The 13,963-nt window shown below is 49.2% G+C and overlaps 1 protein-coding gene across 1 annotated transcript in view; it reads right to left on the bottom strand.

The window, feature by feature from the left end:
• Positions 1–468: 468 nt before the first annotated feature.
• EPHX2 (epoxide hydrolase 2) overlaps positions 469–13,963 on the bottom strand; it is a 55,091-nt gene continuing 41,596 nt past the window's right edge. The window contains exons 13-19 of the mRNA XM_065947270.1: positions 11,442–11,513; positions 9,182–9,215; positions 7,893–7,995; positions 6,449–6,518; positions 2,807–2,887; positions 1,106–1,164; positions 469–961 (exon numbers count right to left, since the gene is read on the bottom strand). Of these exons, the coding sequence (XP_065803342.1) occupies positions 883–961; positions 1,106–1,164; positions 2,807–2,887; positions 6,449–6,518; positions 7,893–7,995; positions 9,182–9,215; positions 11,442–11,513 (498 nt within the window). The 3' untranslated portion in view covers positions 469–882. The remainder of the gene's footprint in view (positions 962–1,105; positions 1,165–2,806; positions 2,888–6,448; positions 6,519–7,892; positions 7,996–9,181; positions 9,216–11,441; positions 11,514–13,963) is intronic.

The raw sequence follows: 13,963 nt of genomic DNA, 5'->3' as shown, positions 1-13,963 counted from the left end.
GTGCCACAACTAAGATCAGGCATAGCCAAATAAATAAAAATAAATATATTTTTTAAAAAAAATGAATGATAGCTGCTAACATTTCTAACCTACCCCTTGCTTTCTGCATATACCTAGAAACACATACCCTTTTTTATTCTAGTTAATTTATATTCATCAGAATTCAGCCTGGTGACACCACCTTGTCCATAAGACTTCCCTGCAGGAAGAGCATCGAGGGAGGTGAGCGTAAGTTACTGAGGACATCATGCCAGGGTAGCAGGGAGACAGGGTGAAAGGCTAAGTGTGGCTGGCTGGTGGCCCCTCTATCTGACAGCACAGAACAGATCATTTTTATAACATCAGAAAGTTCTACCCGACAGCGTTGTTCTAGGCCATGCAGAGCCTTGCAGAAACAAGAGCAGAGGGAACTGGGTTCACCCAAACAGGATACTTTCTTAGAACTTGGGAGGAACTGCCTTCCTCCCAAGAATGAAAACAGCAGTACCACCATTGCCTTTGCTTTATTGAATAAAGGAGCTCTCATCTCTGCTGAAAAGCTTCTCAATTGCTGATTCTGCATCATCAAAACAATGAATTGATCCGTTAAAGAGAAATCACCCTCTGATCATCTCATTCTGTCCCCCACAGAACACTAACCATCCTCAGAGACAAATTGATGCCTTTGTACCCAGAGAATTAATCACATGTGATTTTTCCCGTATCTAAAATTAGGTCAAACTTGACTCATTTCATTGAAAGAAAATCAATCTTAGCTGCAAACCCCTTCTGAATGATGCTGCTGGTTGTAAGAAACACATTTTAAGCTTCATGTGGGTACCATAGCAGTGCCCCAGCAGATGAAGAGGTCAGAACACCTGCTGGCAGCTGATGCATCACACCCTAAAGCTTTGAGACCACCGGCGGGTCCCGGGCATCTGTCTCCAGCCACTCAATGAGGATCCGATTCAACTCGGTGGGCCTGGAAAGGGAACAGAAGGCGACTCCCATTTGTCTCCACCCACTCATCTGTCTCGCGGGAAGGCAGGGGTGACAAAGTGAGCGGCTTATTGGAGGGGAACAAAGAACCCTGATGTCCCCCACCCAGGGACCTCCATCTCCTTACTTCTCCATCTGTGTCCAGTGTCCACAATCCTTTATGTGTCCCCTTTTCAGGTGGGGAATCTGGAAGAAAACCCCACCCAGAAAAGTAAATGGCAGAAGGCAAGTTTTCTGCTCCCCACAGGCCACCCCACTGAAAACCCCACATTATTTACAAAGGAAACGACCACTGCTCAAGCTCCTACTATGTGTTAGGTGCTCTAAACACACTGGATCATTTAACCTTGACCATGATCCTTTGGGTAACTTGAAGGCTCAGAAAGAAGCTAGGTGACTGCCCCAAAGCCATACAGAAAGTGGCTGAGCTAAGACTCAAATTCAGGCTGACCCACACTCATCACAACAGATTGCCTCCCTTCAGAACCATTAGGACTTAGTCCATTCGCTGCCTGGAAAAGGCCAAGTCAAGCTTGCTTGACTCTTGCCCTGCAGCCATGATCTTGTTCCATCCCCAGGCTGCCTCCCTCCCCTCTGGTGGTCTGCGTGCAGGGCTGTTCTGCCTCTCTTTGGCACCTGAACCCCCAAAGCAGGTCACAGCCCTTTCTTGACTGGTTCCACAGTCCACAAAGGGCATCCTTTGCAGCAGCCCTTGAAACACACTCTCTCTGTTGCACGAGATGATGCTAACAAAGCCACGGCCAAGTGCAGGTGAATGCTCTCAGTATCCAGCCCTGATACCTGAGCAGTCATGGTGACCCCACACACAGACCTCCCAGTTCCCACCAACCTCCAAGCGTTTGGCAGAGAACACTTCCAAATCATAGGTTTGACTCTTGAGAGTCTCTAGGACAGCAAAAAGATCAAACCAGTCAATCCCTGGAAATCAACCCTGAATATTCATTGAAAGGACTGGTGCTTAAGCTGAAGCTCCAATACCTTGGCCACCTGATGCGAAAAACTAGATGCTGGGGAAGACTGGAAAAGACCCTGATGCTGGGAAAGATTGGAGGCAGGAGAAGGGGACGACAGAGGATGAGATGGTTGGATGGCATCACCGACTCAATGGACACGAGTTTGAGCAAACTCCAGGAATTCGTGATAGGGAAGCCTGACATGGACTGACACAGCAGTCCATGAGGTCACAAAGAGTCGGACGCCCCTTAGCAACTGAACAGCAACAATTCCACTTCAGTGGTCCCCATGCTCTTAGGTCCATGCAGCTCAGTAGCTCCTAGTGGGCTTAGGGAAACCCTGATGCCCATGGGTTCCTGCCATCCTCTGAGCTCTTTTACCTACCCTCACCTCTCAACACCCCATCTCCTCTCCCATTCGCTCTCTGCCAGGCAAGCCTTAAGAGTTCCTCAAGCCCAGAAGTGGTGGTCAGCATTTCTGTGAGGCCCCTGCTCCCAGCTGTGTCCCCATCCTCCCAAGCCTCCTGGGTACCGCATTAACTGCTGACCATGAGCTCCTGCAGAGGAGGCTCTGTACCTTCTTCATTTTTACTTCCCTGGTACCTAGCACTATCCCAATGCGTCTCAGTGCACTGTAAAAGCCCATGAGATGAAAGAGTGAGTGAGTGATGAGAAACTGCAGCAGGGTGGTGGAAAGGAAGTCTTAATCGCTACTCCCCAAAGGTGACTATCTCACTGTGGAGGAAGGCCTTATCAAGCACGTGGTTTCCTGAACATCCCACTCTGCATCCTCTGGGACACCTGGGCCCTCTGCCAGGAAGCCCCGATGACCCCGAGCAGGACTGTTCCCTTACCCAGTTCTCCATATGCTTGGACATATCAGGAGGGAGCACAAAATCCTTCTCCGCGGTGACCATCAGGGCCGGAATCAGGATCTGGGGGGAGATTAACAGGAAGCAGAAGCGATCTCCATGCTTGGGGTACCCCATCACCCGGGAAAGAAAATGTTATTTTCACACCCTGTGGCTTCCTCCACTATTGTTTAGTCGCCAAGTCATGTCCGATTATTTTGTGACTCCATGGACTGTAGCCAGCCAGGCTCCTCTGTCCATGGGATTCTCCAGGCAAGAAAACTGGAGTGGGTTGCCATTTCCTTCTCCAGGGGATCTTCCTGACCCAGGGATGGAACCTGAGTCTCCTGCATTGGCAGGCGGGTTCTTTACTACTGAGCCACTCTTAACTCCCCCAAAAGACCCCTCATTGTTTTCACCACATGCTTTGTGCGAAGGAGGTACCGCTATTATTGAAGATCTACACTGACTGTGTAAGAGATTAGAAAATGTATTAATATATCTCAGTCTCTGCCCCTGGTGCCTGGCACAGAGCTCCTGAAGCCCTTGTAAATTCCTAAGTAGTAAGAGTGCTCAGAACATCTTTTGTTCTAATGAGGTGACTCTGGGTGGGTTCCTGGGTGGGGGCTGGTCACCAGAAAGACAAAGCCAGGATTAGAAGCTTGGGATTTTCAGCCCCCTCCCCCTCCCCCACAACGTCTGGAAGGGGAGGGAGGGAGGAAGGGCTGGAAGTGGAGTTAATAATTGATCGCGCCTACATGAGGAAGTCTCCATGAACATCCACCCAACTCCAGGAGCATGGAGTTCAGAGAGCTTCTAGGCTGGTGAAATCCACACCGAAAGGGTGACACGCCACAACTCCAGGGAGACAGAGGCCCCTGTGCGCGGGGCCCTCCCAGAGCTTGCCCTGTGACTCCCTTCATCTGGCTGTTCATCTGTATCCTTTATTAAATTCTTTTATAAACCGGTTAGGGTTAGGGTTCTCCAGGGGACCTTCCCCACCCAGGGATCGAACCTGGGCCTCCTGCACTGCAGGCAGATTCTTCTCCGACTGAGACACCAGGAAAGCCCGAATACAAGTACTTTATAAACTGGGAGACACAAGTGCTCCCTGAGTTCCGTGAGCCACTGTAGCAAGTTAATAGATTCGGGGGGTGGGGTCCTGAGATCCCCCAGTTTATAGCCAATCGGGTGGGAGCACAGGTGACAACCTGAATGTGAGGTCGGCATCTGAAGTCGAGGGGTCAGTCTTGTCAGACTGAGCCTTAACCTGGGAGCTCTGATACCCTCTCCAGGTAGATGGTGTCAGGACTAAGTTACATTGTAGGCCACCCAGCTCCTGTGGCAGAGAACTGCTTGGTGTGGGGGAAACCTCCACACATTTGGTGGTAACAAGTGCCAGAAAGAAAGTGTTTTGGGGACTTCCCGGTGGGTCCAGTGGATAAGACTCTCTGCTTCCAATACAGAGGGCTCGGGTTCGATCCCTGGTTGGGGAACTAGACTCCACGTGTCGCAGCTAAGACTTGGTGCAGTCAAATAAATAAACAAATGATAAGTTTTTTTTTAAAAAAAGAAGAAAGTGTTTTGTGTGAAAGTAAAAGAGACACAGAGAAGGAAAAGACTGCTTTTCTCAACATAGATGGATTCAGGCATGTAGTGACCACTCAGGTTCCGTGCATGTGTGTTTAAGTACATGCGTGTGGTCTGCTCTGTGGACTGATAAAATCAAATGGCACCAGGAAGGAGGAAGATGCCCTTGGATGGATGGAGATAGACATTCCTTTTCTCTGAGCTGAACGGGTGCTTCGGAAGGGCAGCCAGAGTGTGACTGGGCCAGCCATGCAGTGCCCAGTGTGACATTCGAGGCAGCAAATGACTTCACTTTAATCCATTGATAAACGGGGCACTGCCAGATCGAGAGAACCCCCCTTTATTCTTGTTCTCACGCCACCATTACAACTTCCAGACAGTGTTCATTGTCTCTGGTTAAGGAATTTACACTATTTTTTTTTTTTTTTTTTACCTACAATGCAGAGCTGTGTGCTTCTCACTGCTCCCCCTCCTCTGAGGGGTGAAGACCCAGGGATGGTTTTGTGGCTGAAATGAATCCTGAGGCTGCTGTGGGTGTGTGTGGAGGGACACCCCCCACAGTGTTCCAAGTGAAAATGTGAAGGCATAGTAGAGGTGTAGAAGGAGGTGGGAAAGAAGAGCTGGAAGGAAACCTCAGAAGAAGGGGTCCCCAACCTTAGATCCCTGGGCTTCACCTCCCTAAAGACCTCATCCTCATCCCTCATGCTATGAGACACTCTACCAATCACACTGGGGTTTTGTCCATCACAGAGTAGAGTGATGATTGGCTCAAGAGCATTAATTAAGCCACTACTATGTATCAAGCATTGTTCTAGCTCAGCACTTCATATGCATCAACCCACTGCATCCTTACACAGCTCCTGAGCAAGGCACCACTCTTGTCATTTCCATCTTAAGCAGCCGCAGAGAACAGAGAGGTTAAGCGCCTTGCCCAAGGTCACACAGGGATTACAAGGCAGTTTCTGCCCGTCCTGTCCTTTTTTCTTTTTTTTAAGTTTATTTATTTGGCTGCCAGGTCTTAGTTGCAGTACATGGGATCTGCAGTGATGTGTGCTCAGTCGAGTTTGACTTTCTGCAGCCCCATGGACAGCAAACTGCTAAGCTCCTCTGTTCATGGGATTCTCCAGGCAAGAATGGCAGGTTGCCATGCTCCTCCAGGGGATCTTCCAGACCCAGGGATCGAACCCAGGTCTCCTGCATTGCAGGCAGATTCTTTACCGTCTGCGCCACCAGGGAAGCCCAGATATTTAGTTGTGACATGCGAACTCATAGCTGCGGCATGTGGGACCTAGTTCCCTGACCAGGGATCAAACCTGGGTGCCTGCCCTGGGAGCATGGAGTCTCAGTCACTGGAACACCAGGCAAATCCCTGCCCCACCTGCTCCTAACGACTATGTTTCACGTTCTCCTGCCTGAATACCTGATCCCGAGAGGTCGGGACCTCCCTTGTTTTATTTGTCTGGTGCCCCAAAGTCTAGTACAGTTCCTGGCACATACAGGATGTTCATTTTCAACCGAATCAAGGAGATGGCTGGGGTTACCGAATGAGATGGGGAACGTGAAAATGCAATTCCCCTTAGATTTTTAATGCTCTGAATGTAAACCTGGGACCCCATTACTCCATTTGCTGACCTGGAGACTGGAAATCTGTCTTCAGCTTGACAAATGAAGAAAGTGAGACTCAGACTGACTTAGTCAAGGTGACACATCCAGGGGTTAAAGTCCTATCTCTCCTGTCTCTCTGAGAGCACGTGATACTCCTTCTTTGAGCTGGGGGCTTCAACCTAGTGACCTCTGGGGGCTGCCCTGGATCACCTGAACCCTGAGCTGGGACTCCACCGGGAGACCTGGGTGCAGTCGCCTGGCAGACCCCTGTCCCCCTGCCCCACCCTCTGCCATTCCAAAAGAAGCAGTGCACGGAGGTCCTCAGAGGAAACCCTGCAATGGAGGTCTTCCCAGAGCAGCGGACAACCTGTCCACCCCTAGCTCTGATCAGCCAAGTGGGGTCCACGGATGCCTGGGGGGTGACTTGGGCGAGGACCGCATGGGACTCACCTTCCTTCCCAAGCCTTTGCAGCCCCATTCCCAGTTCCTGTCCATGTTTCGGTACCAGTTCAGAGGCCCCCTGGGAGGGACAGGTTGGGAAATAAAAAGAGGAAAGCTGTTAGGAGGTGTTTGTGCTACAGACCCCACCAGCAACCAGCTCATCGTAGAGCCAGTCTTCCCAGGAAGAACTAAGATTCTGGCAGGGGGTCGAGAACACAGCCCGGGAGTCACGCCCTGGTGCCCTATATGCTTGCCAGGCTTTATGGAGCACAGCCTGGTGCAGGCATGGCCCTGGACTGAGAGCTGACGCTCTCTGAAACCAGTACGAGGGGACACAGAGAAGCCAGCCCCACAGAACTCTCCACTTCCTCCCAGAGCTGTCTCAGAAGAGGGTGGGGAACTTGGTTTAGTACCCCTGCCAGCCAGAGCCACTCCCCCTGCCCCAGGAAACCCACAGAAAAGGGATACGAGGAGATGCTTCCTCCTAATGGGACACCAGCGAGTGATGCCGAGGCATCTCCACCGGACTAGCAGGGTGGCCCCAGGGCTGTGCCTGGAACATCCTCCTAGTCCTCAGGCACAGAAGGGGTTGGTGCTGTTGGACCCTTGAGACTTCTCCAGTGTAAACGAGGGCCTGGAAAGACCTTGGACAAGCCATGTGTCCTTTCAGCATGCATGCTTCAGTTGTCTCCATGGATGGTAGCCAGACTCCTCTGTCCATGGGATTCTCCCAGCAAGAAGACTGGAGTCGGTTGCCATGCCCTCCTCCAGGGTATTTTCCTGACCCAGGGATCAACCCATGTCCCCTGAGTCTCCTGCACTGCAGGCAGAGTCCTCACCACCGGGCCACTAGGGAAGCCCCAAGTGTGTGTGCGTGGTGAGCTCAGCTGCGTCCGGCTCTTTGGGACCCCATGGACCATAGTCTGCCAGGCTCCTCTGTCCATAGGATTTCCCGGGCAAGAGTCCTGGAATGGGCTTCTAATACTTCGGGGTCTTCTAAGTTTCCCTCCTGTGAGAGGAGGGGCTGGGGCAGACCGCCTCCTACGCTCCTTTCTAGAGCACATCTGTGCCCCAGTCTGAGGCTCCTAAATTGCTACCCACTTCAGGAATATGTATGCAGTTGTGAGTTTACGTGGGTTTTTGTGTTCTTCTGAAGTAAGAACTCAGAACTGTCTTCTGATTCTCAATGAGATCACGACTGAAGAAAAGTTGAAAACATGTGCTCTGAAGGGACTCCTAAGCATAAGGAGAACAAACTGAACTCTCCAAACTAGACCAGGCTGAGCATCGTCAGTAAAGAGCCTCCTGACACTGGAAGCATTCAAGCAGAGGCTAGTCAGACATTCACGGGGGCTGAGCTGGAGGATCACTGGACTTCGCCCTGCACCGTGTGAGCAGAAGACCCTGTCTGCCCGCCTTCTCTCTCCTGCGTTCGGGGCGGTGTCCTCTTTACCTGAAACCAGACTTCTTGAACTCCTGCACGTAGAACTGGATGTCCTCCTCAGTGACCATCTTGCTGAGGGTTGGCTCCTCCGGGGTGTTCACAAGGATGCCGCCTGCAAAAAGCCACTTGTTTCTTCTCCACCATCCCCTTCCCATTGTTCTTCACCACCATCCCCTCCTCAGGGTCAAATGCCTGAGTTACAACACCTTGGTGTCTCTTGAGACCCTCCACCACTTCTCCTTGTCTTATTAGGCTGCTCTTTGCCTCCTCAAGAGACTATATGGCAGAAGTCAACACAATATTGTAAAGCAATCATCCTCCAATTAAAAATAAATAAATTAAAAAAAAAAACAAACAGACTGGGGCTCCCTGAGGGCAATGATGCTGTCCCATGGGTTTGGATACCTGCTCCTGCCTTACACCACGTGCACACTTTAAACGTTTGAGGAATGAAGGAATGAATCAGTGACCCTGTGAATGAGTAGAGCGGTGAAGGGAGGGAAGGGAGAGGTGTTCCCAACCAGTGACAAGAGTTTAACCCCAGCCTGGCCACTTTGGGCAAACTCTGGCACTCTTGTAAGACTCATTTTTTCTCACCTGTAGAACAGAGATAACAGTGAGAGTTTTCAGGGATGTCATGAGAATTATAAACAATATATCTAAAAAGGGCTAGCCCAGTGTCTGATGAAGAGTAGGTGCTCAAACAAGTGGTAGTGATCATCGTTATTAATACAAAATACAAGGGAGTCATGGCAAAGTCACAGGCTTGGGGCCAAGCAAGGTTCTCTGGAAACAGTGCTGGATCCAGGAGCTGAGGGGATAGGCATGTGGTCTGCTTCCAGCTCTGGCTCCTCGCTTGTTTCCAAACTGGGAGGGAGAACAAGGGCTGTGGGACCAGAGCCTGATGGAGGGGAGGCCAGGGAATTGTGACAGAAGTGACCTGGCTGGGGTCTGGCCTGATTTCCTCCCTAGCTGCATCAGGTGACCGTGCAGAGGTCAGGTTCTATCCTGGGTCTCTGTCCTAATCGGTAGAGGATGCCTTGACGAGCTCTGAGAGTTCTCCAAGCTCTTGGCTCTAAAACTCTGTGGGTGAAAGGAAGCCAGGGCCTCATGGTCACCCCGGGTTAGGGTAAATGTGATTCACCAGCGGAGGCTCTATGTTAAGCATGTTAAGAGTTCAGACTGGCAAATGATTGCTTCTGCCCACAGCTGGCAGATGGAGAAACAAACATTTAACGTTCAGCTGGTTCCTGCCATGACCCCTCCTGTCTCCCTTCCCTCCTGAGAATGTCTCTTACCCATTTCACAGACTCTGCTTACGGTGACAACACTCTGGAGGGAGAAAAGTTAGAAATGACGTCATGGGTCAAGCAAAGGAAATACGTATGAACAGGGCATCTAAAAGCCCTGTGACAGCCACTAGACCATACAAATATTCTAAATGCCCAGAAGAACTAGGCAGATCCTGAGTGGTCAGAATAGAGACAGCTCCCACCAAGCTCCAGGTTATAGCTGCTCCTGGGTGCTTGCAGGTCTTGGCAACATAAAAACCTGGGCGTATCAACCAATAGGAACAAGAGATTAGGCCTTAGGTCTATGGCAGATGGGAAGTTAAAAATGAGATTGTCCCCACCATCCACAGTGAATTGAGTCAATCTGAGGTCATGAGTTAAAGGGTGGACTAGGAAAAACCCTGGAGAAGGAAATGGCAACCCACTCCAGTCTTCTTGCCTAGAGAATCCCGTGGTCAGAGGAGCCTGGTGGGCTGCCGTCTATGGGGTCGCACAGAGTCGGACACAACTGAAGTGACTTAGCAGCAGCAGCAGGAAAAACCCACCCACCATGATAGAAATCAAGGGAGCTGTCTATTCAGTTTGATACTAAGAAGACGCTAAAAACACTTCCTTAGGAATTCACAGCTACAAGTCTGCTTTTGCATGTATTTGAGTTTGAATCCACACTGTGAGATCTGGAAAGCCCCAGTAAGTGAAGTTAAAACACAACTGTAGCAAAAGGGAGCTTGGGCTGGTAAATTCTACCAGGAGGCCTGGCAGGAGCAGTAAATGTTGAACCACCCAGGAAAGGCATTCCCTCCATTTCATCTGAAGCAGGTTGGAGCAGATTAAATACTACTTGCAAACCAAAATTGCAGAACTCTCTCCCCTACCCCCACATACACACCAGGCCCCACTGTGAGAGAGAGCAAGCCAAGCAAACAGCAAACAAGACTCTTCAAGAATACTAAATAACAGAACCTGAACAGAGAGAGAATAAAAAATAAGTATGCTTAAAATGATTAATGTGGCTTCCCTGGTGGCTCAGATGGTAAAGAATTTGCCTGCAGTGCAGAAGACCCAGGTTCAATCCCTGGGTGGGGAAGATCCCTTGGAGAAGGGAATGGCAACCCACTCTAGTATTCTTGCCTGGAGAATTCCATGGACAGACGATGGGGTCACATGGAGTCAGACTAAGATAGAAGAAGGAAGTGAACAACAAGACTAGAACCAAGACTCTATGGACAGAGATCTGAATGCTTTGAAAAATAATCAAATACAACTTTCAAAAATTAAGAAAAAACAAAAAACTGTTCATTGAAATTAAAATTAAAACCTCAAAGATGGGTTAAACTGTGGATCAGATATGACTGAAAGTTAAATAATACACCAGAAGGTAGACTTGAGACTGATTTCTTACAGACAGTGATAGAAGTTTCTAGAAGAAAATAATTGTCAACCTAGAATGCTCTGATAAACTGTTCCTCAGGCCTAAAAGCAAAATAAAGATATTTTCTAGGCCAAAAAATGATGAGTTTATCCCTAACAAACTCTTATTGAAAAAACTACAAAAGAAGGTACTTCAGGAAGAAAGAAATTGAACTGAATATAAAACAGTGAGGTGCAAGAAGTGCTCAGCAAAGAAAGTGGCAGAAATTGGGACATCTGAGCAGGCACTGTACAGACAAAGCAACAGTGATTCCTAACACATAAGACAGGACAGTGGGATTACCACGATAAAGCAGTCTAGGCTCTTGCGTTGTTCCAGAAAAGTTAGAAGCATCAGCTCATTCTGTACCTTCATAAGCAATTATGCAGATGAAAATGATAATGGTAATAATTTCTTAACTGTCACCATTATGATCGGTTCAGCTCAGTTCAGTTACTCAGTCGTGTCCGACTCTGCGACGCTGTGGACTGCAGCACGCTAGGCTTCCCTGTCTGACCAACCCTGTTTGACCAACTCCTGGAGCTTGCTCGAACTCCTGTCCATCAAGTCGGTGATGCCATCCAACCATCTCATCTATATACATACGTTTCAAAGCGTTCCTGGTGTGTTTCAGTCAGGACAAGACCTTTCCCCATTATAATGAAGGGACCAGTGGGAGTGAGGACCCCAATCATCCTGACCACAGAAGTCAAAGAAAAGAAGTCAAAGTCAAACTGCAGACCCTGACACCCCCATCCTCCATCCCTGCGTGCTCCACGGGAGGCATCTGGGGACCTGCACCCCAGGAGTTCCCACTTTCTGCTGAAACCCTACCCCACACCCCACACTCCTTACCTCATCGCTTGATCTGAAGAAGACTTTGAAAGTCCGATTCAGGTTCTTTTCCAGTTCAGCTTCAGCCACTCCCTAAAACAACCAAGAAAGCAAAATGAAAGATACGGCAGAGATCTCGGAAACCTATCTGACCCAAAGCAAGAAGCCTGTGACCTCTGTCCCATCCAGTCCAATTCATCAGAAGTGCATGATTTTGAATTTTCATATTGAAAAACACTTTTTTTTAAAGCTTCAAATAAAATACAAGATGCTGACAGTGGTCCCCTCCCACCGCATCCCCTGCACCTGGGAGGTAGGTTTATGGCTATCACTTTCTTTTCTCTTTTCCTAAATTTTTACAATGAGAATGTAATATTTATAATTAATCTTAAATTTTTATGCATTATATATGTTGGGCTGGATGAAGTGTGGGGCTGAGGGGTGAGGAGAGAGGATTGGAGGCCACCCTAGAATCCAAAGGCTGACCATTCCATCCACGGTCTTGAATTGTCATGGTAACATCAAAACCAACTCCTTTGACTTGGACCCAAGTTGTCTCCCCAAGAACAGGACAGTAAGGTGTCTTTGGTTAAGGAGCTGGACGCATATTACTCTATGTCTCTAGTCTTCCCGCCACATGCGAGCTCGAGTTGGTTACATGGACTCTTTCATCATATCTGATTCTTTGGTCATTTCCAGGCCAAACCAAACCCTGTACCAAACCCTGCCTTCTCCTTGAAGCCTCACCTCCCTCATCACAATAAAATAGCTCTGCTCTTCCCTGATCCTACAGGGTCGTGTGCTCTCTGTGGTCCACCCTGAGAAGCAGGAAAACATCCACTCCGGGGCATCTGTGACTGGCCTGGATGGACCAGATCTGGATGTAGTGAAAGGTTTATTCTCCTGCAAGTAACATTCCAGAGAGTGTTACCCGAAAGGGTGGGGTGGGGTCTGAGACTGCTTGCTGCTTGAAAGCCAATAAACAGGCCAGGCACAACCAAAAAACAACCCCCCAACATTTCAGATGTTGACAACTAGAGGGGGAGGGGTGGCAGACGTCTGTCCAAAGGCTGACTCCCCCACCCCCACCGGCAACCAGTGGCAAGAGCTTTTGTAGACGGAAGGTGGGGGAACTAGCCATGAGACACACATCTCCAGACAGCTCAACCCCCTTACATGACCCACCCCACCCAACCACCCCAACCCCACAGGTACAGTCCATCTTCAGTTCCAGGGTCCATTTGTTTCCATTTCTCTGAGTCAGTTCTTGTGAATTGTGGCAATTATGTCATGACTAGTTGGGTTCAGTTTGGTTATCATGTCTTCAACTCTCGTACCTGGATTTCAGTATCTATAAGACACAACTTAACGGGAGATGACTCAGAATAATATATCTACAACCCTTGATAAAGAACTAAGAAAGGTCCTCAACTGTGCTTTAATGAGTAATTACTGTTATTTGGTTCCTCACTCTTAATCAGACTTTGCCTTTTAACTGTTTCTCACTTGTCTGATTAAACTTATTCCCTACTTACTAAAGTTTTCACTGACAGACAAAAGGCTGGCAGACGATATGGGTGGGGTTGGCGGCAAGGACCCTAGTAGGGTCCTGCTCTGTTTGAGAGGAGGGTCCTATAAGCCAGGCTGGCCAAGTGTGCCCATGCCCCCCCTTTTCCATCCCCCCCCCCCGAGGCCCCTGCTACCCTGCGCTTGTTTATTGTGTAGGTTGCGCATCACGAGAGCTCTGGATTTACGAGAGCGGCACTGCAGCAACGAACAGTTTATCATCCAGCAGCGCTGCATCGGGCGGTTTGAGGTTTTCTGATGCAAGCAATGTTGGCATGTTAATCACAATCCCTTGACAAGCATGAGATTCCATCACGATGGAGATCAATCGTGGCCTTCAGTGACGTGATGGATGTTGAGGCCAGAAATAGCCAGGAAGGCAGTGCATTTTGTGTGCTCAATAAAGGCCCCGCATGTTACCACAGGTCATCACTCTTCTTCTTTTTTTTCCTTTTTATTGGTTTCTTTGCTTTCTTATTTATTTATTTATTTTTGACTGTGCTGGGTCTTCACTGCTGCTCAGGCTTTTCTCTAGCTGCGGCAAGCCCCCAGAGGCTACTCTCCACAGCAGTGTGTAGGCTTCTCCTTGTGGTCGCTTCTCTTTTGGGGCGCACAGGCTCTAGGGCTCCCGAGCTTCCGTATTTGCAGCATGTGGGTGCAGTAGTTGCGGCTCCCAGCCTCTAAAGTACTGGGTCAGTAGTTGTGGCCCACTGGCTTAGCTGCCCTGCAGCATGTGGGATCTTCCTGGATCAAGGATCGAACCTGTGTCTCCTGCATTGGCAAGTGGATTCTTTACCACTGAGCCAGCAGGGAAGCCCCATCATTCTTATTTATTGTGAGCAGCCCCCATCTGGGAAATAGCTTGGTGTTCATGAGCTTCGGATATGTCTCAGCATGTGCAGGAATTCCATGGGGTCAGAGGTCTGGACAGGCTGCAGAGCTCAAACAGTCCGTAAGAGAGCAAATGAGTATCAAAA

Source organism: Muntiacus reevesi, chromosome 10 (genome assembly GCF_963930625.1).
Source record: "Muntiacus reevesi chromosome 10, mMunRee1.1, whole genome shotgun sequence".
Classification (NCBI taxonomy): domain Eukaryota; kingdom Metazoa; phylum Chordata; class Mammalia; order Artiodactyla; family Cervidae; genus Muntiacus; species Muntiacus reevesi.
The sequence above is the reverse complement of the archived record's forward strand: the minus strand, read 5'-3'. Positions and strand labels throughout refer to the sequence as shown.